The following is a 25,761-nucleotide window of genomic DNA, read 5'->3' on the forward strand; positions in this document are numbered from 1 at the left end:
TCGTAAAGAAGGCCAACGGAAAATGGCGTATGTGTGTGGACTACACCGACCTGAACAAGGCCTGCCCAAAAGACAGTTTTCCCCTCCCGAGCATCGACCAGCTCGTCGACTCCACCTCGGGACACCAACTGCTAACTTTTATGGACGCCTTTTCAGGATACAATCAAATCCGAATGGCGCCAGAAGACGAGGAGAAGACGGCCTTCATCACCGACAAGGGCACCTACTGCTATAAGGTGATGCCCTTTGGCCTGAAAAACGCTGGGGCCACCTATCAGAGGCTGGTCAGCCAGATTTTTAAAGACCAGATCGGCCGGAACATGGAAGTCTACGTGGACGACATGTTGGTGAAGAGCCGAGCGGCGGAACACCACATAGCCGATCTCGACGAGACGTTCGCCAAGCTCAGAAAATATCAAATGAAACTCAATCCGGCGAAGTGCGCGTTCGGGGTCACCTCGGGCAAGTTCCTGGGTTTCATAGTGACCCAGCGCGGAATTGAGGCCAACCCGGAGAAAATCCGGGCACTGCAAGAGATGTCGCCTCCAAAGACAGTTAAGGAGGTGCAGCGGCTCACGGGGCGGGTAGCCGCCCTGGGAAGGTTAATCTCTCGGTCAGCCGAGCGTTGCCTCCCCTTCTTCAAGAGCCTCAAACGGCCGAAAGACTTCCGGTGGACAGAAGAATGCCAGCAGGCCTTTGAAGATCTTCGGAGCCTTCTGGCTTCTCCCCCGCTGCTCACCAAGCCCCGGAAAGGCGAGGTCCTTTACTTATATCTGGCCGTCTCCCCAGCCGCAGTGAGCTCAGTTCTCGTCCGGGAAGAGGACAAGCTCCAAAAGCCGGTCTATTACACCAGCCGGGTTCTCAGGGATGCCGAGACCCGATATTCTAAACTTGAGAAGACCATCTTCGCTCTCATCATCTCGGCTCGGAGACTCAGGCCTTACTTCCAAGCCCACACGATAGCTATATTGACCGACCAGCCCATGAAGCAAATATTGCAGAGGTCGGATCGTGCGGGGAGGGTCGCCAAATGGGCGGTCGAGCTCGGAGAATTCGACCTCGAATATCGGCCCAGGCCGGCTATCAAAGCTCAGATACTCGCCGACTTCATCGTGGAGTGCACCATTCCGGACGACCCCGAGATGCCATCTGGACCCGCGGAGGAGGCCCCGAGGCAGCCATGGGTCCTGCACTCGGACGGGTCTTCGACCTCGGGGGGTAGCGGGGCCGGACTTATCCTCACTAGTCCAGACGGAGTGGTGGCTGAGCAAGCCCTGCGCCTCGAGTTCCCGGCCTCGAACAATGAGGCCGAGTATGAGGCCCTCATCGCCGGGCTCAAACTGGCGAAAGAACTAAACGTGGGAGACTTGACGGCATTCAGCGACTCCCAGCTGGTGGTGAACCAGGTCCAAGGAGATTTTGAAGCTAAAGAGCCATCCATGCAAAAGTATCTCCAAAAGGTGCGGGAACTCATATCTGCCCTGAATTCTTTCAACATTCAGTACATTCCCAGAACGGAAAACCTCAGGGCAGACCAGCTATCCAAGCTGGCAAGCTCCCGCATGAGCGAGCTTCCTAAGGGAACCGCGCTCGAGTATCTTCAGACCCCCAGCACGGAGGAACCCGAGCCTACCATGTGCATCGGCTCCGAGCCAAGCTGGATCGACGGGCTCGTCTGCTACCTTCAGGACGGAACCCTACCTCATGACGAGATGGAGGCTCGCCGAATCAAGCGCCAGGCCCCCCGATATGTCCTATACGAGAACAGGCTCTATCGACGATCATTTACTTCCCCCCTTCTCAGATGCCTCCGCCCCTCCGAGGCGGACTATGCTCTCCGAGAGGTCCATGAAGGGATCTGCGGTGCCGAGAATAGTCTGTCTTACTTCTTGCCTTTTTTTTTTACAGGCTCATCGCCTGCCTCTTTGGTGGAAATCACCTGGGGGGCCGGGCCTTGGCCCATAAGATCCTGCGGCAGGGATATTACTGGCCCACACTCCAAAAAGACGCAACAGATTTCGTCCGCAAGTGCGATCGGTGCCAGCGAAACGCTAATATCCAGCGCCGACCTTCAGCTCTGCTGACCTCCATCATCGCCCCCTGGCCGTTTGCCCAATGGGGGATCGACATCCTGGGGCTCTTTCCCCTCGCCACCGGACAGAGAAAGTTCCTGGTTGTCTCCATCGACTATTTCACCAAATGGGTCGAGGCCGAACCTGTCGCCCGGATCACCGAGCAAAGGATGCGGAATTTCGTGTGGAAGTCTATAATCTGCCGATTCGGACTACCCCGTATCCTTATATCTGATAATGGTCGACAATTTGACAATATTCATTTCAGGGAGTTTTGCTCTGAACTCGGCATTGATCATCGCTTCACCTCGGTTGCCCATCCCCAGACAAACGGGGAAACCGAGGTAACTAACCGAACTATTTTGCAGGGACTTAAAGCTAGGCTTGATCGGTCCAAAGGACAGTGGGTCGAGGACTTGTACAATGTCCTTTGGGCGTACCGGACCACGTTCCGACTACCCACGGGAGAGACCCCCTTCAACCTAGCATACGGCACTGAGGCCGTCATCCCGCTGGAGATCGGCCTGCCTTCTCCCAGAATGGAGCATTACGACCCCGACACCAATTCTTCCCAGCTAAGGAGCAACTTGGACCTTGTCGAAGAAACGAGAGAGGTCGCCCGGGTTCGCATGGCGAGATACCAACAGCGAACGGCCCAATACTACAACTCCAGAGTCAAGCCCAAGCTCTTCAAAGTAGGGGACCTCGTCCTCAGGAGAGTCGAGGCTTCTCAACCGACCGAGCAAGGAAAGCTCGCCCCAAATTGGGAAGGGCCGTATCAAATCGCCCGGGTACAACGACCAGGGGCGTACAAATTGAAGTCCCTGGAGGGGACTCTGATCCCACGAAGCTGGAACTCCGAGAATCTACGGATGTATTACCAATGAAATCCTAAGGGGTTCAAAACAATCAGGACAATGGACTCAGCTCCTTTTTCTGCAAAAATTTCTCTCACCTTGATAACTGTAATCCTCTTTTAATATTGGGTCGTCTGTGATCCTCAGATTCCTCGGCCAAAATCGGGATGCCTCGAGGCTCGACCGTAGAGTCCCAAACTCCCTCGATCTCGGGAAGAATCGCAAGACGACGAAACGTGGAATGGAGCAGGATTCCTCGACTAAGGCCGAGATGCCCCGAGTGTCGACAGTGCGTGCCCAGACCCCTCGACACTTCGGGAAGACGGGGTAGTACCTTCGCGGCCCCCCGTGGCGCTCATCACCAACAACGGGGTAGTACCTTCGCGGCCCCCCGTAGCGCCTCCTCAACTAAGGTCGGGATGCCCCGAGGGTCGACCGTAGAGAGCCAGACTCCCTTGACCTCGGGAAGGCGCCGTGAGGGGTGGAAAGGGTGGCTCCACCTGGGGCGCCACGAAGTGGACCCCCAGGAGCGGTCGACGATCCCCGATCCCCGAAGCGAGCGATCCCTCGACTAAGGTCGAGATGCCCCGAGTGTCGACAGCGCGTACCCAGACCCCTCGACACTTCGGGAAGACGGGGAAGTACCTTCGCGGCCCCCCGTGGCGCTCATCACCAACAGCGGGGTAGTACCTTCGCGGCCCCCCGTAGCGCCTCCTCGACTAAGGTCGGGATGCCCCGAGGGTCGACCGTAAAGAACCAGACTCCCTCGACCTCGGGAAGCGTCGCAGGTCGACAGTGCGTACCCAGACCCCTCGACCTGACGAACGATTCCTCGACCAAGGTCGGGATGCCCCGAGGGTCGACCGTAGAGAACCAGACTCCCTTGACCTCGGGAAGGCGCCGTGAGGGGTGGAAAGGGTGGCTCCACCTGGGGCGCCACGAAGTGGACCCCCAGGAGCGGTCGACGATCCCCGATCCCCGAAGCGAGCGATCCCTCGACTAAGGTCGAGATGCCCCGAGTGTCGACAGTGCGTACCCAGACCCCTCGACACTTCGGGAAGACGGGGTAGTACCTTCGCGGCCCCCCGTGGCGCTCATCACCAACAACGGGGTAGTACCTTCGCGGTCCCCCGTAGCGCCCCCTCGACTAAGGTCGGGATGCCCCGAGGATCGACCGTAGAGAACCAGACTCCCTCGACCTCGGGAAGCATCGCAGGTCGGTAGAGCGTGCCCAGACCCGCCGACCTGACGTATGATCCCTCGACTGAGGTCGGGATGCCCCGAGGGTCGACCGTAGAGAATCAGACTCCCTCGACTTCGGGAGGTACCACAGGTCAGCAAAGCGTCCGCGGACCCGCCGACCTGACACAAGACCCCTCGGCCAAAGTTGAGGTGCCCCGAGGTCCGACCACAGGGTCTCAAACTCCCTCGACCTCGCAAAGAGCTACAAATCAATAAAGCCTCCCCAAGCCCTCTCAACCTCGGCGGGTGCTGTCGGGTCCGTGAGAAGCCCGAGCCCCCTTAAAGTCAAAAATGACTCCGCAGGTCGACGAGGAAGGGAAGCAGCCTACTCCACCATGCGAAGCATAACTCTGAGAATGAAAGAGGTACATTCAACTGGACGCCCTCCTTGTCAAATTTTATTTACATATTGCTGAACGGAATCTTAATGTTGAAGCCTTATCTCGCCCCAAAGTCGGGCCTCTCTAACGGGTCGGCTTAGGATCGACCTCCTAATTACATTATGCATGCACCGTTCGTCAAGTCTCCGAAACTGGTACAGAGGATTTCATAAATTAGTGCCCGACTTGGCTCTTCGACGTAAACTCCTACGTCCGGCTAAAAAGTGGTCCCGGCCACGAATGCGCCAGCCAAACACGGGTACCAAGGCAATCTCTGGAAACCCCAGCCTTGCTCACCGAAGCCTCGGCAGAGTCCGAGAACAATAACTGCGAAAACCTTCAGTAATAACCTGCCTATTGGCCCGCGCTCCCTCTGAGGAGTTTGGAGTTAAGTTCGGAGACCCGACTAAACTCCTCGATTAGCGGCACGTACAGACCTAGTCCGGTCTTAGTTAAAGGGCTAAGGCCCGACCTCGACACCTTGGGACTTCCCTAAAGGCTAAACGCGATGACCTCCACGTCTCCCAAGTCCGAGCTATAGGACTTAGGGAAATTTTCTAAAAAACTCAAGACTCGGAGCTCCTCTTCGTCGGGATGACTGGAACCCGAGAAGGCTAAGACGTAGCCCGGGAAGAAGGGCAACTTCGTTAAGCAGCCCGGAAATTAAAATGCAAAGCTAGGCCATCGAGGCTGTTCGCTAAGGCCCTGGCCTCGGTCACGACAACAGAGGGAAAGATGAACACGGAATGGCAAAAATACTTTTTCATTAACAAAGGGCCGGAAGGCCAATTACAAAATTGGAAGTCGGCCGCTCAAGGGCCGACCTCGGATACAATGAAAAAGAAAGAAAAATACGCTAAGTCCTAAGCGGCGGGAGCCACATCCGGGGGGTCGTCCGGCACATTGATGACCTCAAGACCTTCCTCCGGAACAGGCTCGGGGTCGGGAGCAGGAGCTTCGGGCACCACCTCCGGGACAGCGTCCGTCTCGGCCGCCAGAGCCACCTCCATGACACCGTCCGCCTCGGCTACCCTCGTCGAAGGCTCGGCGGGGTCTTGCTCATATATTCCCGCCTCGGATGTCAGGATGGTGGGAAGGGCTCGCACGTCGGACCCCCAGCCCCGGTCCTCCCTCGGACGGACCGTCGAGAAGTCATACTGAGGGCAGTACAGGCGCACCTGCTCTCGGAAGTTCTCGAAGCCTCGAAGGAAACCGTCGACCGTCTCCTCCTCCAACATGTCGCGGAACTCTTGCGACTCTTTGAAGAGCTCCACGGCATGCTCGGCTCGTTCGAGAGCCCTCCTCTCCCGGGCCTCAAGTTGCTCGATTCGGAGGCGAAGGGCCCTCTCCTCATACTCGAGGGCCGCGACCCTGGCCTGGACCTCCCCCAAGCGCGCCTCCGTGCCGCGCATGGTTGCCTTGGTCATGGCGTGAGCCGCCTTCTCCTCCTCAAGCGCCCCCACCACGGCAAGGCGCTCGGCCTCGGTGGCCGCCCACCGAGCCTCGGCCGCGGCCGACACCGCTTCTAGTTCGGCGATTCTTTTCTTGGCCGGCTCCAGCTGCTGGCCGAGCTGCCGAACTTCTTCTCGATACCCGTGGGCGAGGAACGCCATGGTGTCGAGCTCGAGAATATGCTGAAAAAAAAAAAAAAAAAGAAGAAGCGAGGGTATTGTGAGTTGAAAGGCACGTATGCACGCTAATAACTCAGGAAAATTAGGAAGGGAACTTACCCGGGCGGTGCTGCAGTAAGCACTGCCGGCGACCTCCTCCAGCGAAATCCCTCGGAACACGGCCCGGTCCGCTGGGAGCACTGCACGCCGCAACATGGAGCGTGCGACCTCGGCGTCCTGAAGGGCCGAGCTCCCCTCAGGAACGGAAGAGTCTGGCTCAACCGACTCTTCTCGGAAAGCTCGGGAAGAGCTCGGCACGATCGGACCCGAGGTCCCGGAGCCGCTCGCCTCGGGGCCTCGGGCAGGCCCGGGTCCTGGCTGCTGCGGCCGGGCCACGAATGATTCCCCCCGCTGGGCAAGGGGGGCAGGGCAAGGAGGGGCCGATGGGCTCGCACCACTGACCACCCGCTCCCGCCTCGGGTCGGCCGCAGGGGCCCCCGCCTCGGGGCCACTCATCCCGGCCGACGAGGAAGTGCCGTCTGTCCTCGCCCTCCTCCGAGGCTGGGGATTAGCCCCCCCGGCCTCGGCCTCCCGCCTCCTCAGGCGGGAAAAAAGCGACGTGTTGCTGGTCGGCATGCGGGGAATATCTGAAATCAAAAATTTTGTTAAGTGTCAGGCCAGTGGCAGTAAAAGCGAAAGACAAAGAATGAAAATAACGTAGCCGCCCTTACCCTCGGGGCGCGCCGAGCTCAGACCCACGCTCGCCAGGGCGTCCTCCCGCAGGAGCTCGGTCAGGTCGTTGCCCCTCCCGAGGGCTCGCACAGAGTCTAGGATCCTCAGCTCCCTCCCCGTGGGCTCGGAGAGTCTGTTGAGGGCCTTCAGCCGTGGGTGTCCCCACCTCGGCTCAAACCCCCAAGGCGCCGCGGACGCCAGGAAGAAAAACTTCACCTTCCACTCGTGGATCGAGGAAGGGGCGCCCCGGAAGAGTGACATACCGCCCCGAAAGGCGAAATATAGCCACCCTGCGTCCACCGGGTTCTTCTTTAACAGAAAACACCGGCGGAAAAGGCCTACCGTGATCGGGATCCCGTGCCCGAGGCACAGGGACAAAAACCCGATTATGGTCCTCCATGAGTTCGGAGCCAACTGCGCCGGGACGAGCTGGTACTCGGCCAGCAAGCTGCTCACGAACTCATGGGTGGAAAAACGCAGGCCCGCCCAGAGTGTCTCGCGGTAAACCGCGATCCGACCTGGGGGCGGCTGCGTCACCCTGTCTTCCGGCCCTGCGGTTTCAAGACGAAACCCGGGCTGGAAGAAGAAACGGGAGCGGATTGTCTCCAGTTCCTCCTCTGACATATTCGACCCAACTTCTTCGGGACCGAGACTCATTCTCACAGAAGAATGGAGTAAAAATTAAGAGCAGAAAATGGAAGTTGGCAAGGAGAAGAAAAGAGGAAACTCTAGTGAAAACAGGAAGAAAACCTACTGGACATTGCCAGAAATTGCTCCGGGCACCGCCGGCAAAATTCGGTTGAGGGAGAAAACAAGGGAAAAAAGACGACGAAAATGAGGGGAAGCCAAACAAGACCTTTAGGGCAGACTCGTGGGGTTTATATAGACCCCCCTGACGGCCCAGATCGATGGGGTCGATTCCCATCCCCCGATCGGGCTGCGCCACGTGGCGACCTCTGAGGCCGAGGCACTGCATCCACTCCGGATCAATAAATCGAATACGAAATCAAAGTGTTGTCCCATCGGATCTCGGGACCTCATTATGGGTCCACAGAACCCCATCGCCTCGAAGAATGAGCGGACGGCACCCCCGCTCCCCTCGTTTAATAAAATCTGGGACACGTGGAGCCCCGGTGTGGCCTCCACTCCTCCGAAATTATGACCCGGTAACACGAAATCGGAAGCGTCCGACCCCTGGTCATGCCGCGTGTCCGTTTTGAAACCCAAAATGGCACGCTCATTGATGAGCGGGAACTCTCGATTGTGGGGCCGAGGCGCCACCCCGTCGAACCCGAGGACCCTCATCCTGGGTCCGCCTCACAAACCAACCTCGGTAATCCAAGAGACACCGCCCCCGCTATAATCGCCTCGAAAGACGTAGGGATATGGACCCCATCATTAATTCGCCGAACAAAGTAACCTCGAAACGCCCAAGGGCGCAGGTCCTACCACGAAAATTCCAAGAAACATGAGGGTGCGGACGAAGTTCGCCCCCCAACTTTAACGATGGACTTTACTTCCTACGTCCGAGCCCACAAGCCGCTCGAACTCGGAAGTCGGGGGGTAGTGTTGGGGGAATAAGGTTTTTCCCCCAAATGACACGAATGCCCCAAAGAAGCCGCACAATCGTCGACCCTGGAAGGCCGAAGTCGGCACCCGAACTCGGAACCTCCGACCTAAGAGAAACCCCAATGCCCGAGGCCTACTTTTGTCAGCCACCTACTACGGCTATACGTCTCCGAGGTCCGGCCAGAGACCGTACTATGACGCCCCTCCGGCATTTATTGCGCATGACCGCTGTGATCCTCCGGCACACTCCACAATAAATATGGATCTCCAGCTTACTCCACAATAAATATGGATCTCCGGCTTACTCCACAATGAATGCGGATCTCCGGCTTACTCCACAATAAATGCGGATCTCCGGCTTACTCCACAATAAATGTGGATCTCCGGCTCACTCAACAATTAATGCACGTGACTCCTGTCATCTACGGACTCCCAGCTCTCCACGGCAAATAAGCCCAGCAGAGTCTAGTCAACTGTGATAAGTCTCTGATCTCGGCCATACCTCCGACACTGATGCAATAAATTCGCCTGGTAGCGTGCTAGTTCGGGTTGTACAACGCCCTCATCGCCGACATCAGTGCAATTATTCGCCTGACCAAGCGCCGACCTGAACGACATGCCGAGCCGTACTACGGCTTCGCCCCGTTACATCGCAGGTAAACCGACCCCCGGTCTATAAAAGGGGGTTGGAAAATCGATACTGGGGACGGGCACTGTTTACCTCTACTCTACACGATTTGCCCCCTCCCTGACTTGAGCGTCGGAGGGCCGGCGCCGGAAGACCCGGCCACCGGCTCGTGTGCAGGCACCCAGACGGAGGACGCCGCCCACTGTCGGATCGTCGCCCAGCCGCGGGAATCAGCCGCTCCTTCTCGCCGATCGCCCCAGACGGAGGACGCCGCCCGTCGACGGACCACCGCCCCGCCGTGAGTAACCACCTCCCGCTCCCTCTCCTCGACCGAAGATTGTCCCCGGGTCCAATTTCCAGCAACAGATATGTCTATTTTTGCGATGAAATCTACAAGCTACATCCGTTTGATTCATGCAGGAAATTTCTACCATCATAATGGAAATAACGTGAGGCTTTGTTGGTGGCAAACCTACATGGAAACTCTGCATGCCACCTATTTGGCAATCTTGTATCAATTTTTTATTGGAAAAGTCTAATAAATCCAGTTCACATTTGAGGGCGATCAAGTAACAAAAAGAATGTCCCAAAAAAAGTAGCAATGCGTTTAACATAAATAAGAAAAGAACTGCAAGTACTTTCTTCTGCGTGAAAGAGCATTAAAGAAAATATGATGAAAAAAAAAAACAGCTCACGATCAGAAACAGACTTGTGCCATCACTTCTAAGGTGAAACGTCAAACTTTTGCCATCACTTCTAAGGAGAATTCGTCAAAACATGCAAGCTTGCTAAAGCGTAATGGATCCCCGTGTCATTAGGATTCATGTGGCGGTTAAGCAATCAGGCTTTGTTCCATAAGGTGGGGGTTGTTTCTCCTATCGTAGCAACCCCTTGTGTTACCGAATTACAGCTAGGACCCACAGCAATTCTCAATCAAGTTATCCTTGGCATCCATTTCATACCACACATAGGGAAACGTGACTCAAACCGAAAATAAATGCCCATAGAAAAATTGTGGCCCCTGTCTCTTGAGTAGAAGGGAGGTTAGACCACCCGGCTTTTATTTGGATGGAAAAAAGAAGAGCCATAGAAGATAGCTCAGAGAGACTGCAACCCCACAGGGCAGCCCCCTGAAGAGTCTTAAGGCAAGAGGAGAAGAGTCCGGCAACAGTAGTTATATCTATTGAGGCTGATTTGATACTTGAGATAAAAACAACAGAAGCAGCAAGACCCACTTTCTTCGACAGCAAACTATCTGAACTTGTGAAACATCAACAGTTTCCACTATTCATTTTTCGGCCTGTCCTAAAAAATACAAACAAACCCCTTTTTCATACACACAGGCTACCAACATCACCATCACTGATGACATGCTTTCTTCAGTCTCTCCAACACCTTGCTAGCCTCAGAACCACCCCTAGGATCCGCAACCTGCACCATTAACACTTCCAACTTAAAAGAAGAAAGTAGGTGTTCGATAAGTAACCCTTTCTAGCAACTAGTGATTGCAAGTATGTATGTGTATGTGTGTGTGTGTGTGTATATATTATATATATATTATAAGTCACCATGGAGTGTATGGAGTGGAAAGCCTTGTCGCCGACCACCAAGAAGTTGGCATTCAGGATCTCTCCCCCTTCCTCCTCCATGACTCGAACCGCCTCGTAGAACATGCGCCGATCCCCTGGGCTATTTGTTATAACAACTCTTAACCCAGAACCCAGGTCTTGGACCTCTATCTGAGGCAACCTCATCCCACCTCTCTCCACACTTCCCGTACCTCGGCTGGTCCCCTCGGACTCCATCAGCTTCCTCTTCCTCTCCTTCATCCTCTCCAGCCTCCTCTGCAGACTTTTTATATAATTCGCCGCTTCTTCTAGTCGGTCTGGTAGCGGCAGCGTCGCTCCCTCCTGCCAAAACAAGTGAAAGGGTTACGAGGAAAGAAGAAGGAGAAACATTTTGTTCGCTTTCTCCGTTCTTTTTGACAATGACTAGTGTTCATTCCCTGTATAGAATTAACGCACCCTTGAGGTGGGTGGGTCGGGGAGCAGGGAGTCGAGCTGGGAGCAGAGAGCCTTCATTTGGATCCTTCTATTCCTCTCGATGGTCTTCCGATCCGGCCTTGTGAAGCCATGGGACCTCTCCATTTGCAGTGGTAGCTTCCAGGCAGCTCTACAAATCGTTGCTGTTACTTTGGGGCTCCATCTCTTTATAGAACTGAAAGGGCGAGGGATAAAGTAGAGCCAAGGGAGACAAGGAGGTCATCTTGCTACGTCATGAAAAGACCGGCCTTTCGTATTTACCGGGGGCAAGAAACGTTTACGTGGTTTTGGAACCAGCTGGCATGGGATGTCTACTAATAAAATGGACCAGGTCCAGCGGACCAGTCCAATAGTCACTCGCCGCATCAACATCTTGTATTTAAACAATCCAAGGTTAAATGAAGGGTGCCTGTTCTCCACCACATGGTTCGGCAATTGGATTGGTTCGCTGAACCGGATACGTCGTACGGGGGGGACCTTAGATTTGACTTTTGTTTGGGCCGCGGGGGAGAATTTGAAGCCGCGCATGCTGACTCGCTAGCTTCCATGCTGCCAGATTGGTCTGCTGTCTGGATCGAACAACGGACTTGACGTCCATCATATTCATGACCGTCTGATCTCGTGCTCTCCTATGCATGGACGGATGTGATTATGGTAATTGTTTGTTCGCTGTTGTGAGCTCAATAGCAATTCGTGTCGAATCACCGACCAGCACGTCTCTTGTCGTTTAGTTATTGAATTAAAAAAACATAAATAGGTGATGGGTGCTGGTTTTCAGCGATGGAGCGGGTGCTGCTAGGTTATTAGTTGGACTAGGTCTAGCCTCGGTGAATCTGCTCCAACTAAAATGTTGTACCTTAGGCTGAGAGCGAGAGATGCATTAGATGCATCTTTCATAAGGAAAAAAAAATTTCTTTGTCCGCATGAATTTACGGTTGGATCGTATATGAATAAACAGTTTAGAGTGCTTGGAGATTTGTGTGAAATGCGATCTAATTATCAATATCGGAAAAAAAAACATCAATTATTCATATAACCCGAACCCTAGGCCGGGCTAGGTTTCACACAAACCAAACATGAATTTACTGAACTTTGATCTAAACCTTGACTATCCATGAACAAGGCCTAGCTCGATTTGGTTGCCTACGGAAGCGAAACAGTAATGGTTCGGACCCCAGTGGCTTAGGTTGCACTAACTCAGCCATGTATTTACAAAAAAGCAGTGTAATTGTGCTGCATCACAAAAAACAAAACAAAACAAAGCAAATTACGAATAGTCCATGGTGCTTTTATAAATTTACGTTGGAATGCATTCCCCAACAACAAATTCGAATCAGATTTACACCCGTGCATGTGTCTAAGTGATGATTAAAGCAAACATGCAATGCCAGGGTTTTTTTATGGAAGTTCACGGGACAAGAGTGGAGATCAATGGCATGCCTTTCAGTACCGATAATTCATCCACTTGGTGCTAATTTATCCTCTCAACGAAGTATTCTTCTCTTCTCTCCAATTACAAACTGGATGTGTGTAATTTGAGGGTTTTGCAATTGTGAACCCATATTTGTAGACTCCTCTGCACGAATCCCGAATATTATAAGACTTCAAATTTATGTATGTTTATAATTCCTGCATGACCAACCAAGGTCATGGCCTTTATTATTATGACCATTTGTCCCTATGCCTGCCCCTATTTGCATCATTTGGTGATTGGCCAGACAACCCAAGCTTTATAAACTAAATATGTTGTGGGATGGGGTTCCCAGTTTAGTCCCACATCGGATAATCAGCGGAAATGTCTGTGCCTTAAATGGGGGGTGCAAACACCTCTTCTCACCGAGGGCCCTTTTGTAGGACAAAACCGTGAGGGTAGGGGTAGTACCTCCGCGGACCCCCGCGCCGGCAGGGCTCGGGACTGTCATTGGGCCACGGCCCTGGGCGACCTCCCGCAGACCCGAAGCGGCAATCCCAGAGCGGACAATACCTCGGGGAGGACGCGGATGCTTTCCCTGCTCGTCCGGTGTGCGGGCTGGTGTTGGGGTTCCGACCCCACATCAGATGGCGCTAGAGGAAGGGCCCCGGCCACGCACGGACCTTCCCGCTGGGGGGGCTGTGTTGTGGGATGGGGTTCCCAGTTTAGTCCCACATCGGATAATCAGCGGAAAGGTCTGTGCCTTAAATGGGGGGTGCAAACACCTCTTCTCACCGAGGGCCCTTTTGTAGGACAAAACCGTAAGGGTAGGGGTAGTACCTCCGCGGACCCCCGTGCCGGCAGGGCTTGGGACTGTCATTGGGCCACGGCCCTGGGCGACCTCCCGCAGACCCGAAGCGGCAATCCCAGAGCGGACAATACCTCGGGGAGGACGCGGATGCTTTCCCTGCTCGTCCGGTGTGCGGGCTGGTGTCGGGGTTCCGACCCCACTTTAAAATATACTATTGCTAGACCACATGAGATCCGGCAGCAACCTTACCAATATCTTGGCCATTGTAATATACTAAGTTTATCACCTTTTCTCATATGTATTTCACTAGGAAAACAATTCTGGAATCCTTTCAAAACCTCAGCTATCAATATATGCACACCGCAAAAGTGCTAAATAATATTGTGCTTTGTCACGATCTATCGTTATGATCTTTATGCCCAAGACAAATGAAGATTTACCAATATCCTTCATCTCAAAATTTCCATGAAGAAATTTTTAGTTTTATGCAGGAACCTTAAATCGCCACTAGCAAGCAATATATGATTGACAAAAAGTATCAGAATTATATAGATTTTGTTCCTCTCGAGAGAGTATACCTATTTTTCTCAATTCCAGATTAAGATTTAGAAAACCAAATCAAAGATTTAAAACTTTGATCATAATTTATGTTACTAGAATATCTGGGAACCAAAAATTATATATTTTATCAGTACGTATGCAACAAAAAAAAAAGATTTAACTTTACCTATGTCATAAGTATTGCGTGCACTTGGTTTGCATATCCTGGTCTTCATGTTAGCATATATTTTGAGGTTGCCATTGTCAATCCTAATGCCATCCAACATGCGTTGATCTAAGAGTTAATATAATCAAGGGAGCACTTTTTTTTTTTGGGTACAAATCGAGGGAGTGGTTGAAAATACATGATATAGTTGTTTGTATCTACTACCTACTATTAAGCATTGCATCATGTGTATGTATTGATATTCAAATATTTTTCATCATCTTCATTTCATGAAAGTATTATCAGATGGTGTTATATTTCTACCCCATAAACAAAGAGATGGGTTGCATCCAATGCTCGGCGGATCATATGATTATTTAATGTAAATATTTGTGAAACATTCACATTTATATTCCATGAGATGGTTGGACGTACCTTGATCCCTCGTACCTAAGGCTACTAGAACCAAATTAAAAATTATAACAATGATCATAATCTCAATAATAAAAAAAAAAATACTTCAGGGATCTACTTCTCCTAGCACCCAACCATCATGACTAAAAATGGATGTTTGAAAAACTGGGCTTTTCTAGCCCAAGATCGGCCCATTTCCAGCCCACTTGGCTAGTGATGGAGCGCGGTAGAAAAAAAAAAGGCCGCTTCCAAATGCCACGTCCCCTCCCTTTGGGCCAACTCGGCCGAGGAAAGGAAAGCGGAAAGCCGGAAACCGGAATCCGGAGTCCGGAAAGCGCGGTCTCCAGTTCTCCGCCCCCGGTGGAGTGGAACCAGGACGGGATCTTTTCCATCTGGAAGCCCGAATCCTAACACTCTCGTACTAAATATATTACGAATAAAATGTAATAAAATCTATACATCAATCCCATCTGTATCTGCGTTTCCGGATAAAGCCCGGCTCGATCGGAACGAAGAAGGGCGCGGAAGATCTCGCTGCCGCTGTCTTCGTCTCCGCCTCTCCTTCCCTGTTCTCGGATTGAAGAAAGGGCCGGTTCCTCCGATTCTTCTTCCACCGAGGTATGGATCCCTGATGTTTCTCTCTTTCCTTCGATCGCGGCTTCTTGTACTTTTCCTCGAGTTCTTTGGTTCGCGATCGTTGTGGATTCGGATTTCTTCGACATGGATGGGGAGCATCGTTACTTGGGTTCCTTGTAGGGCCTGGACCGCCTGGTTGACGGTGATCGAGGCCTCCGCGTGGATTGATCTATTCTGTAGATCGAGGCTTCTTCTTTTTAAAGATGTGTGCGTCTTCGCTTTGGATATTGGAACATCTTTTTATTGTTATTATTTGTTAAGGAGGAATTCTTTGGTGGTATGATCGTTTCTTGCGGATGGTTTTGATTTCTATTTTCGATTTCTTTTTAAAGATTTCATGGAATTTTATATGTTAATTTAGTCTTTAACTCGGAAGAGAAAAATCAAGGGTTTTGGGAGGATGATGATGATAAAGAGAAGGGGGAAAGGGTTTCCTATAGAAATGGTGCAAAAACTGGGTCTTTCTTTGTGCATGCATTACATTGGTGTGGGTTCTTTATATGGTTTATCTGATACTTGGAAGAGCAGGCTTATCATTTGGAATGCTTCTAAAGAACGTTCTTGAGACTTGAACGTGTTTTAATAGATTATCTAAGTGACTTGTTGTTTTGGATTCCAGGAAACATGTATATTTGGAATATTGTAAAAACGCGGGTGGGAGAAAACGAGTATTTCAATCAATATGACGAGAGTTCATTTGGGAGCAATTTCCGTACAGGAGATATAGCTGTTAGACAGGACTGACATGCAAAGTATTTTTTTTTTTTTAAAAAAGAATCTCCTAATGGATGTGATGACTGATCGCCACTGTATTTTTTTCCCAATAAATCTAGTTTTGACACGATGAATTATTCTCGGAATCATGAGAATAATTGAATAAATGAGTTTATTGGCCGGTGGATATGGGCCTTTTGGTTTGGAAAGGACCAACTATACAGATGTTGCACAAGAACACATATAAATATTATCTGTACACATTTCCTTGCTCTGTGTATTCTTTCTATGAGTGGGATTCATATTCTTTGAAACTAAGGTGCAGCCAGCGAACACTTTGTGCACCTAGATTCTGTGGCATGGATATATAAGGAAACTACAGGCACCTAAATGGCCATCTGATTTGGATGTTATGTGCTTTTAACACGCTCACCACCACCTCCGCCGAAGAAGAAATTATATTAATTTTTGTATGTTTTAGGAAGTGATGTAAGAAAAGAAATAAAAGGAATTTTATGTTTGCATGTTACTTGACTATGAAATTTGCAGCGGTATACTTTTTTACTTGGATCAAGAAAAGAATTTGAATTTCTTTTTCCCCCAAAAATTTAATGTTACTTTCTTTCTATTTATCCAAATCGCTGGTTTACTCAATCTGTATCCAGGCTCATAAATCAAAATTTGCTGTTTGAGGAACACATTCATTTGAGGTAGGATTAGAAAAGATAGATGTATTATGGGAAGTTTGAAAAAAAAATACATGGTTCCGTTTTATATAAGATTCACAGTCATATACCTTTTTTATATATGACTGGTATCGAATCCATGGAATAACTTACAACTGCCAGCGACGTTTTATATTTCATGGAATGCCATTATCCTCTTTCTGTGATCTTACACTCTCGGGTGTGGTTGTACTTTCCAACCTTTCTGAACGCGTTCCAGATCCTGATTAGCATTTCATGCCTCAAAGGCTCTAAACTTATCTTCTCCACCGACATGCCCAAACTTCCCTTTTCTTAATTTTCTCCACTGATTTATAGGTATTTTCAAACAGTTTTGGATGTATATTTGGCCTGTCGCACTGAAGACAGCTGCGAAAGTTCTTCCATTTGGTTCGGTGAGTCTCTTGACAGGTATTGCCACATGCTATTTTTACATTTTTAGAATAATCGTATCTCAAAATGATGCATTTTAAACTGATTCACAGCTGAATCAATAACTCTGCTCTCTCCTACAATGCTTGTCCTGGAAAGGAAGAAAAGGAGTGAAGGAAAATTTCTATGCTGTTAGTTGGTCTTTTTGTACCATATGGTCCTTGCGTTGGCTGACCCTTGCTTAAAGGCTATATACTCACCGATTGTTCTTTTTGCTTGGGACAAGCTTTTCACCTCTTTGCTGTTGAAGATACATGCAACACCCACCTTGATTGTCTATTACTTCTAATTTAAGTTGTGGTTTTGCATATGGTAGCCTCCTTTTAAAACAGTATATACCAACATCGAAGTTGAGATGACAGTATAGTCCTTACATGCAAGGCTTTACATATTGGCATCGAATCTAGGACTGTTTATCCATTGAAACCGTATGGTAGTAGATACTAAAACTGACAGCATTGAAAAGAATGAAAACTATTAGTATCTACTGGTATGGATGGTATGGTGCCGTCGATATGCACCGGTATGAATCTATATGCATCAGGATGGCTGGTATGTATTAATATGGATGGTTTTGGCATCCTAACATTTGTACCAGTGTGGGCTTTGCATTGGAATGGTGTGATACTGCTGGTCTTTATATCCTTTCTAACAGGTTTCTGGCTTTCTCGAGAGTGAGTTTGGAGAAGAAACCATTAAGTTCGAGGGGAAGCAAGCAAATGGTAAGGTTGGTGTAAAATAAATGAATATAGGGTCGGTGTAATTTGGTATTAGTAGGTCATGTGCGTAAGCCACGAGTGTTAGGCTTAGCGATCTATTTTATTATCAGATTGCAAAGATTGGAGATTAAATCACATGGGTATTGACTTTGTAAAGCTAATGACTAGACATGAATTTTCAGGATAACCTAGGACCAAGTGCACCTCCTTTTTTTCTTTTGGTGTATTTAATAGCCCTTCCCTCCATTAACTGGACGGGAACTTTTAGTCCCTACTGACTAGGACTTTAACACCTGCCCCAAGTTTCAGAATTTTTTTAACCTGGTCCCTAGTGGCTGTATACACTTATATCCTAAAATGCACGGTTACAAATAACTTGGTGCACACAGCTATAAGTGTGTGCAGGAATAGTATAATTGTGTGCAGGGACGATATAACTATGTACTGATGTACAAGAACTAGTATAAGCGTGTGCAAATCTTGTGTAAGTGTGTGCAGGACTAAACATTAAATGTTAGTGGTTAAAGGACTGCCTGTTGAAGTCTGGTCAAAGAAACGACTGGATGTTAAGTTCCCCTTTTTCTTTTTTGTTTACGAGAGGGGACACAGGGTCTCCCAGTGGAGAGGGTACGGTCTTGGTGGGTTGGAGAGTTAGGCTACTTCTACAAGTGCATTGCTCTGGCCTGTTTCTACACAACATTGTTGCTCAAGCTATGACTAAGCCTGACTGCTGCCATCTGATTGGCGCCATCTCAATATGTATGGTTGAGAAGAGAATATTCAATAAATTGTATGAGATCGATGAGTCAGTATCATGATTTTGCAAATATGTTTCTATTCTAATTTCCTTGAAAGTTTAATTGCTGTGTTATGAAAGGAAAGGTCCTTTGACTTGGTTTTGTAGGACAGGAAGATGATTTGATTTATAACCACATGTTGTGCTTCTGGTTAATATATCTTATCCAGCTTGGCTTGGCTAAATGGGATTACATGTTTGTGGTCATTTGAAAGTGATGAAATAAGATAATTCCATTTTCTTTACAGGTGGAGATAAATTATCAAGCATTAAAGATGCCTTTTTTGACAGTGACCTTTATTGGACCATGCACTTAGTTGGAAGATAACAAGGGCATAGTGACGTGGAAATAACAAGGTGGAATCTACTCAACAATGATTTAGACATGGAAAATGGTGAGGATGGAATCATAAGCTTGAAAACTTGTAAAAGTTGCAGTTTTTGACTCTTGTAGTTATGTTTCATATACCTTAGGTCGAAAGATAAGCCGTTTTAGGTTCTAGTGCGATTGCTCTCTCCTCCTAAGAGATTTCCAAGGACTGTTGAGTTCTGTGTTGTTGCCTTGATACAGTATCTCAAACAGTTCGTTTAAGCTTACTTATTGGAAATTTCCATTTATGCATATATTTTTTAATAAGGTAATGCCGGGGAGTCTTTTGCATGACATGTTGTTTAAAGAAGAGATAAGTAATATAATACTCAAGAATTTTGATTTTTTTTCCATCCAAGGCCTTAATCTTGCGTTGCATAATTTCTAGTATTACCATTTGTGGTGATCTAGTTTTGAACATGTCTGCTCTTACACTTGCTGGTATTCTACTTCTGAGAGTTTATTTCTCTTATCTCTGTATGTTATATATACCTGTGTTTCTGCTTGTGCATATTTGTAAATGTATATGCACCCGTGCATTTGTCTTACGTGCGTGATCTGGTGTGCTTGTGTGCATTGGCATGTGAATGCATGACTACTTGGTTCCTGGCGGTCCATCTTTCTCAGAAATTTACATGAAAATTTATTCACTATTATGTTAATTTACAGAAAAGCTTGGGTTTAAATTATTGTTTCATCCTATGTAATTGCTCTACCAATATTCATGAGGATTTGAGCCTATTGTATGTTGGTCTTTTGTAAACCTTTAATAGAAATTATGGGCATGGAGGCCGACGGAGCTAATATAACTCCAAGCCAGGTCAAGGAAGGAATTAAAGGAGACAATATATTTCTTGCTGAAATGGATAGCAAGACAAAACCTAATCAGGGACAGAGACTCGATGGACCGAACAAATTTGAATCAGTGAATGGTTCACATGGAGTGAATGGAGAGAGCAAAGAGGGAGGTCATCTTGCCAATGTCAATTTCCCAAAGGATGCTGTAGATGAGTGGCCAGCACCGAAGCAAATTCATACCTTCTACTTTGTCAAGTACCGTTCTTATGAAGACCCAAAACTGAAGGCAATGATTGAACAAGCTGACAAGGAGATTCAAAAGAAGAATCAAGCTCGATTCCAGATAACTGAAGCGTTAAAGGCCAAAAGGGTACGCTACTCCAAATTTGATTGTCCTTGTTGTTTTCTTTTAGTTTTGTTGGGTGAATTAGCTTCACTAGTACTTTATTCATTACAATATACTGCTAACATGTCATGACAGGAAAAATTCAAACAGGCAGTAAAGTGGTCCCTTTGATATTAAACCTTATTTTGCCTTTTCGTTTCTTCCCCTTCTCTTGATGCAGTCTGAGAGAGCACAAGTCATTTCGCAATTAAAGCCTTTGACCGCGGAGGACAAACAATACCGTATGATTATGGATGAGAAGAGAAAAGAAATGAAACCTTTTCAAGAAGCTTTGGGCAAGCTGCGTACTGCAAATAATGATGTGAGGGAGAAAGGCATGGGTTTATGCTCTTCAGAGGGAGAGCTTAATGAACTTGTGAGTCAAGCTGTTCTATTTCTTTAGTTTTCCCATGCCCTGCTCTAACTGCACCTGTCTCTTTCTTCCACGCTAATGTAACAGATACAAAGCCTGCATTATCGGATGCAACATGAGAGCCTCACTTTAGTTGAGGAGAAGCAGTTGATAAAGGAGATCAAACTGCTTGAAGGAACAAGAGAAAAGGTTATTGCTAATGCTGCTATGAAAGCAAAAATTCAGGACACTTTAGGTCAGAGGGAAGCTATTCAAGACCAGGTCAAAGTAAGTTCACATTCTTTCTGCATGATATCTAATTTAATCCTCTAATCTTATTCTGTACTTTAAAATCTTGTGATGTCGCTGATTTTGATTATATTCTTGCAGTTACTAGGTGGTAACATTGATGGAGTGAGAAAGGAAAAACAAGCAGTTAGGACGAAAATCAGACAACTTGAAGAAGAACTGAAGTTCATTGATGATGAAATAAATTCCTTTCAGGAGGAGTTGATTGCTGTGAATGAGAAGAGGAACAAAGCATTTGAAACTCTCAATGAATTGAGGAAAGCACGTGATGAAGCAGTACGATTCTTTTCATCTAATTCCAGCTCTTAAAAGAAATTCCTTCCAATTTTAAGCGTACAATTTAGTTTGTTTCATGGACTTACACCTGTTATTTTAATGCTGACATGATTTACTTTTTGTTATCATGTTTAGTATCATAAACTTTTATCAATAACTTTTTAAAATATATTTGCAGGTTCCATATGGACGTAACTTTAAACCTTCTTTCAATTTCTAATTTTAATGGGCTAGTATCTGTATTTTTATTCAGTTTGGGGAAACAAATAGGCATATTTTGGAACTTGTAGTTGCCGTAGACAAATAGCAAACAGCGGTCATGCCAAATTTGCCAAAACTCAGATATCTAGGGTGCCATGCTTGATACAGAATCTCATTCTTGCACATGGTTCTTGATGCCTTCAACTTGATCTCCTACATAGAATAGTCCATTGCAAGTGTTCTGTCAAGATAAGCTATGTTTCCATTTTCAAGTAGTGTTGTTTTTTTCTCTCCATTTTAGATCCATGAATCATGTCTTATGAAATCAATAAAATCCAAGGTCTATAATCTCGGTATGGGTATCGTTTCAGTACCTTATCAGTATGGTACAATATACCTCTGTGCCAAAATAGTTCTCTAACAATTTTTCTCAATTTTTATTTTGGTATGCCTCGGTATGGAATAGTACGCACCTCGGTCCGTCTCGGTATAGGTCGATACACCTCGGTATGGGGTGGTACGGGATGGTACGACAGACCATGATAAAATCAATTCATGTAAGTGGGTCTACATAACTCGATATCACTCTACATCCCTATGCTTTCTAGTTATTCATGTCCCAACATGATTCTAGAGCTGTGCTTTCTACTCTCCCCAAATCTGCTATGATGCTTGGTTTTGGTTTAGGTTATTAATTCAGCAAGTATGTCAGTTCTCTATCAAGGACTCAAAACCACGAGTAATTTTTAGCAGTCAAGAAATCAAGATCTAATGAAATATCAATTTTAGTGACATTTAAATCTTCTGCATTCTCTTAGCAGTTTTGTTCTCTGCCTTCGCCATGTTTTATGTTTAGTCTATGAAAATAGAACCATCCCTAGAAGACTAAGATCAAAATTTGTGCCCATTTTTTGAAAATGACAGTTATAGGCATTGTTTGGAGGCTTCAATCTCCATTATCCGCATCTGTTCACATATTTACGTGCATCTAGACAGCTCTTGGATATCCAATAGTGGAAATGCGAGTGATTCTAACTCCAGCCAAAGGCTCAGGCATTCTAAAGTGTGAGAAAATCTTACTACTTACAGTAAATATATGGAGAATTATATAAAATATCCAGATGTATAATGGATTGCATAGGTTGTCTATAATCTGAATCTAAGATTTATGATAAGCTAGATAATGATAACCAAAAATAGTTCTAGACTTTCTTAATCCAATACCACATTAACCACAAGTCCAAATGGAGGAAGTATGGTTCTGAGCTAATAAGTAGGTACCTAACTTGGCGTCATCAGTTTTATATGTAACCTTGTCTGGCTATCCTAACTTACGTTCTTTTTTTCTTCATGGTATCCAGCCAACAATTTCTTGTCAATGCAATGGAGGTATTTAATGGGATTGTATCATTTAAGAGCGAGATATCTTTATTAGAAATACTTTGTAGGCTTTTGCATCTGTAATGAATTTGGGCTAGCTTGCTGGGTGGATATTGGGGTTGTCTAATTGTTAATACTATTGCACAAATAGATTCTGAATTTTTAATCATCATTACTAAAATTTAAGTGGCAGTGCACTTTTACATGTTTGTTCTCTAGATTCCTTTCTGAATTACTTTTGGGTGCATTTATTTGCAAAGATGGTGCATTATATCATCTTACCATATTTAAGCTTTAGCGAGGCTGCAAAGATGGGTGGTCAACATGGTATAGCTGCATAGTTTCTATGCTGCATATGCCTGATGCTGGTTTTGATACTTCGGTTTCAGAACGCATGTTGCTTCCAAAACCGTTCTCTCTTAAACACTGCCAGGGCTCTTGCTGCAAAGAAGGATATAGCAGCACTGCAACAGCTTGCTCATGCTGAGGTTTGTCATGAATATATATTTTCTTTTTTCCTATCAATTCAGGTTTTTGTATTAATCTATTTTTTTCGCACATTAGGTAGAGAAATTTATGTCACAGTGGAGCAGTAATAAAGCCTTCAGAGATGATTATGAGAAGAGGATATTGCCATTCCTTGACATTCGACAGCTTAGCAGGGACGGACGGATGAGGAACCTTGACGAAAAGCCAACTGTTTCCGAGGGACCACCATCCACAATACCAGAGACTTGGCCAGCTAAAATGAGTGTGAAGCGAGTGAAGGAGGATTTGAACCCGGCTCCACTACATGATACTCTCACTAGTCACAAGGTACATGATGATGGCAATACTAAATCAATTGAGATCGCATCAGAAGGAAAGATGAGTGGTCCTATGGACAGTGAGCACACTTCAGCAACTGAGAAATCCCAGAAGGAGTCTTCAAAAGTTGAAGAGATTGATAGTGTAAAGTTGAAGGAGATGATAAGAGATGAGGAGATTGCAAAAGCTAAGTTGGCTTTGGAGAGGAAGAAGAAGCTAGCTGAGAAAGCAGCAGCAAAAGCAGCAGTCAGAGCTCAAAAGCAAGCTGAAAAGAAACTCAAGGCAAGTGTTGGTTATTCTTCTTATTTAGTTTTTCTGCTGATGAACTACTTAAATATCATGTGTTGTCTTCACATTTGAAATCCTTTTATAATTCATACAGGAGAAGGAGAAGAGAGCTAATAAGAAGGCTGGGACAACTGCCCCTGCTTCTCCTGCTGAGCAGACTGAAATGGACATGAAGGTCGTGGAGCCACAAGAAACCAATGTGAATGTAGATGCCCCAGTTTTTGAAATAAGTAAAGAAAAAGAAAAAGGTAGGTTTAGAAATCGCCCAAAAGGTCAGGCTCCACTCCCAAGGGTCGTCATTAAGAGGAAGAAGCCACCGCATTCATATTGGTTATGGGCTGCTCCAGTGATATTGATGGCTCTGGTGCTTGTGTTGTTGGGATGCTACTACACTTTTGGGAGAAACTGAGCTTTGACTAGTCTATATTCAAGGTGTATGCGAGTTTTGCAGGAAGGGGAAACTTTGTTAGACGATCAACTTATACTACTGTCCATATAGAGAGTGAATACCGTGTGTAGAAACTCTGTAAGGTAGGCTCATGCATCACTGGGTTTTCGTTGAACAGCATGCGATCCACTTTGTTGTTAAAGATTATGTAACTTTAAAATATGTTGTTTGGAATAAAACAATTGCATGTTGTTGTGAGATCATCATATATGGATTTTATTTGTTCTTTTATGTTGAATTATCTTACAGAATTCTTCCAACAATAACTCTCATGGGGTGGATCATCTTCATTGATAAACAGAGCAGGGTGCTGAATGAATAAATGCAGTCATGTTTAAGGCGAGGTTGTTGTTCTGTCATGTTTAAGGCGAGGTCGCTGTTGATTTCTCATATGTGTACACTCTTTCAACTTGCAATGCATTTATTTTTTCTGGTGCATGCAACAGGTTACAACCAAGTGATGAAGGGGATCAGTAGCCCTGTCTTTTACTATAGCTGTTCTTCAATCTGCAATTTTGTAGCTTGAATGAGATGAATTGACATATGTACTTCATTCAGTCTTTATATTTTATACGGTGCCTTAAAGTCGCCTATTTGTTTTACCTTATTTTTCATGCATGTGAAGTAGCATGCATGGACTGACCATAAGATATCTGTTATTCGGCAGAAAAATATATTCAGCAAAATTACCATTTATTTGCTTGCTTCTATCGTGGACATGGTGGTCCTCGAGGTGGTTTACCGCAGCAGTGGCAACCTTGGTCAGCAGAGCTACAAGGAACTGGAAGCTTCAGAGTACTTATGGGAGAACTTTAATGGGGTTGATGCATATTTTATAGGTCTTGTTCTTCAATTGTTGTTGCAGAGCATCGAACTTTGTTGAATTGAGACGGGGGATCCTGGCGATGCCCGACATGCATTGGATCCCAATGAAACAGTTTAATGCGTCCAAGGACTTCCCGTGCGGTTGGAAGCATACAAGCTCGGGCCTAAACGCACGCCCATGCGCAAAATATCAACCCCAATAACTACAAACAGCGGCATATCATCGATGTGATAACTGGCCTCTTTAATCCACCCACCTTTCTCGCCATTTCCAATGGGAGATGAGTTGTGTTTTTTAAGGGAATCGGAGATCAGTTGTTAAATGCTTGGAAATGCACTACGAGAGTGTTTGATTCACTAAGTAGAAAGGACTAAAAGAATGGTTCAGGCGAGGGGCATAGTCATTCTTTGGCTTGTGGTCTTGCTCTTTCCAATCCCCAAATCCGCGAAGGGTGTTCATTGAGTAGAAGAGAAGGCAAAGAGGTTCGTCAGGCACCGACCACCTCCTCCTCCTCCTCTCTTTATCAAGCCACCATTTCACCTTCCACCAGTGTCGTTGGGCTCCTCGATGCTTCACTGCGTCCTGGTCCGTTCTCTTTCTCATGCCTCCACTTTGATGTCTGTGATTATAGCTATGGGATTTGAATAGATTCCACTGGCCTAACACACGACGCTGCCGGCAGTCCATTGATGGGTTAGCTTGCATTCTTATGATGCTGATTTTGAGGTAATCCCGTCAAGAGTGTGGAGCGTGTCAATCGCGCAAGTCAAGATTTCGAACCTAATCTAATTTTTCTCGAAAGCAACAACAACAAAAAAAAAATCT

At 47.0% G+C, this 25,761-nt stretch overlaps 2 protein-coding genes across 2 annotated transcripts; one reads left to right on the forward strand and one right to left on the reverse strand.

The window, feature by feature from the left end:
• Positions 1-9,821: 9,821 nt before the first annotated feature.
• On the reverse strand, positions 9,822-11,347 carry LOC103708585 (transcription factor bHLH162-like). Its single transcript, XM_008793597.5, has 3 exons — positions 11,115-11,347; positions 10,659-11,000; positions 9,822-10,521 (listed from the first exon to the last, which is right to left on the reverse strand). The coding sequence occupies exons 1-3, from the start codon at positions 11,235-11,237 to the stop codon at positions 10,450-10,452; spliced, it is 537 nt and encodes a 178-aa protein (XP_008791819.3). The 5' UTR covers positions 11,238-11,347; the 3' UTR covers positions 9,822-10,449.
• Positions 11,348-14,934: 3,587 nt separating this feature from the next.
• LOC103708555 (proton pump-interactor 1-like) lies at positions 14,935-24,316 on the forward strand. The gene is made up of 9 exons (XM_039129223.3): positions 14,935-15,092; positions 16,868-16,944; positions 19,640-20,034; positions 20,231-20,425; positions 20,510-20,689; positions 20,792-20,986; positions 22,957-23,055; positions 23,132-23,656; positions 23,757-24,316. Exons 3-9 carry the CDS (start codon positions 19,645-19,647, stop codon positions 24,069-24,071), a joined length of 1,899 nt encoding a protein of 632 aa, XP_038985151.3. The 5' UTR covers positions 14,935-15,092; positions 16,868-16,944; positions 19,640-19,644; the 3' UTR covers positions 24,072-24,316.
• Positions 24,317-25,761: the final 1,445 nt, after the last annotated feature.

The sequence above is a fragment of the Phoenix dactylifera genome, chromosome 5 (assembly GCF_051530095.1).
Source record: "Phoenix dactylifera cultivar Ajwa chromosome 5, Ajwa_hap1_PhDact_Kaust_v1.1, whole genome shotgun sequence".
NCBI classification, from domain to species: domain Eukaryota; kingdom Viridiplantae; phylum Streptophyta; class Magnoliopsida; order Arecales; family Arecaceae; genus Phoenix; species Phoenix dactylifera.

Bases quoted from the DNA above. Each gene is read 5' to 3' on its own strand.
- LOC103708585 (XM_008793597.5), bottom strand. From the start codon at position 11,237: ATGGAGAGGTCCCATGGCTTCACAAGGCCGGATCGGAAGACCATCGAG. The intron at 11,001-11,114 runs GTGCGTTAATTC...TTGTTTTGGCAG, and splicing joins CCGACCCACCCACCTCAAGG to GAGGGAGCGACGCTGCCGCT. The intron at 10,522-10,658 runs GTGACTTATAAT...TTAATGGTGCAG, and splicing joins TCCACTCCATACACTCCATG to GTTGCGGATCCTAGGGGTGG.
- LOC103708555 (XM_039129223.3), top strand. From the start codon at position 19,645: ATGGGCATGGAGGCCGACGGAGCTAATATAACTCCAAGCCAGGTCAAG. The intron at 20,035-20,230 runs GTACGCTACTCC...CTCTTGATGCAG, and splicing joins AAGCGTTAAAGGCCAAAAGG to TCTGAGAGAGCACAAGTCAT. The intron at 20,987-22,956 runs GTACGATTCTTT...CTTCGGTTTCAG, and splicing joins GGAAAGCACGTGATGAAGCA to AACGCATGTTGCTTCCAAAA.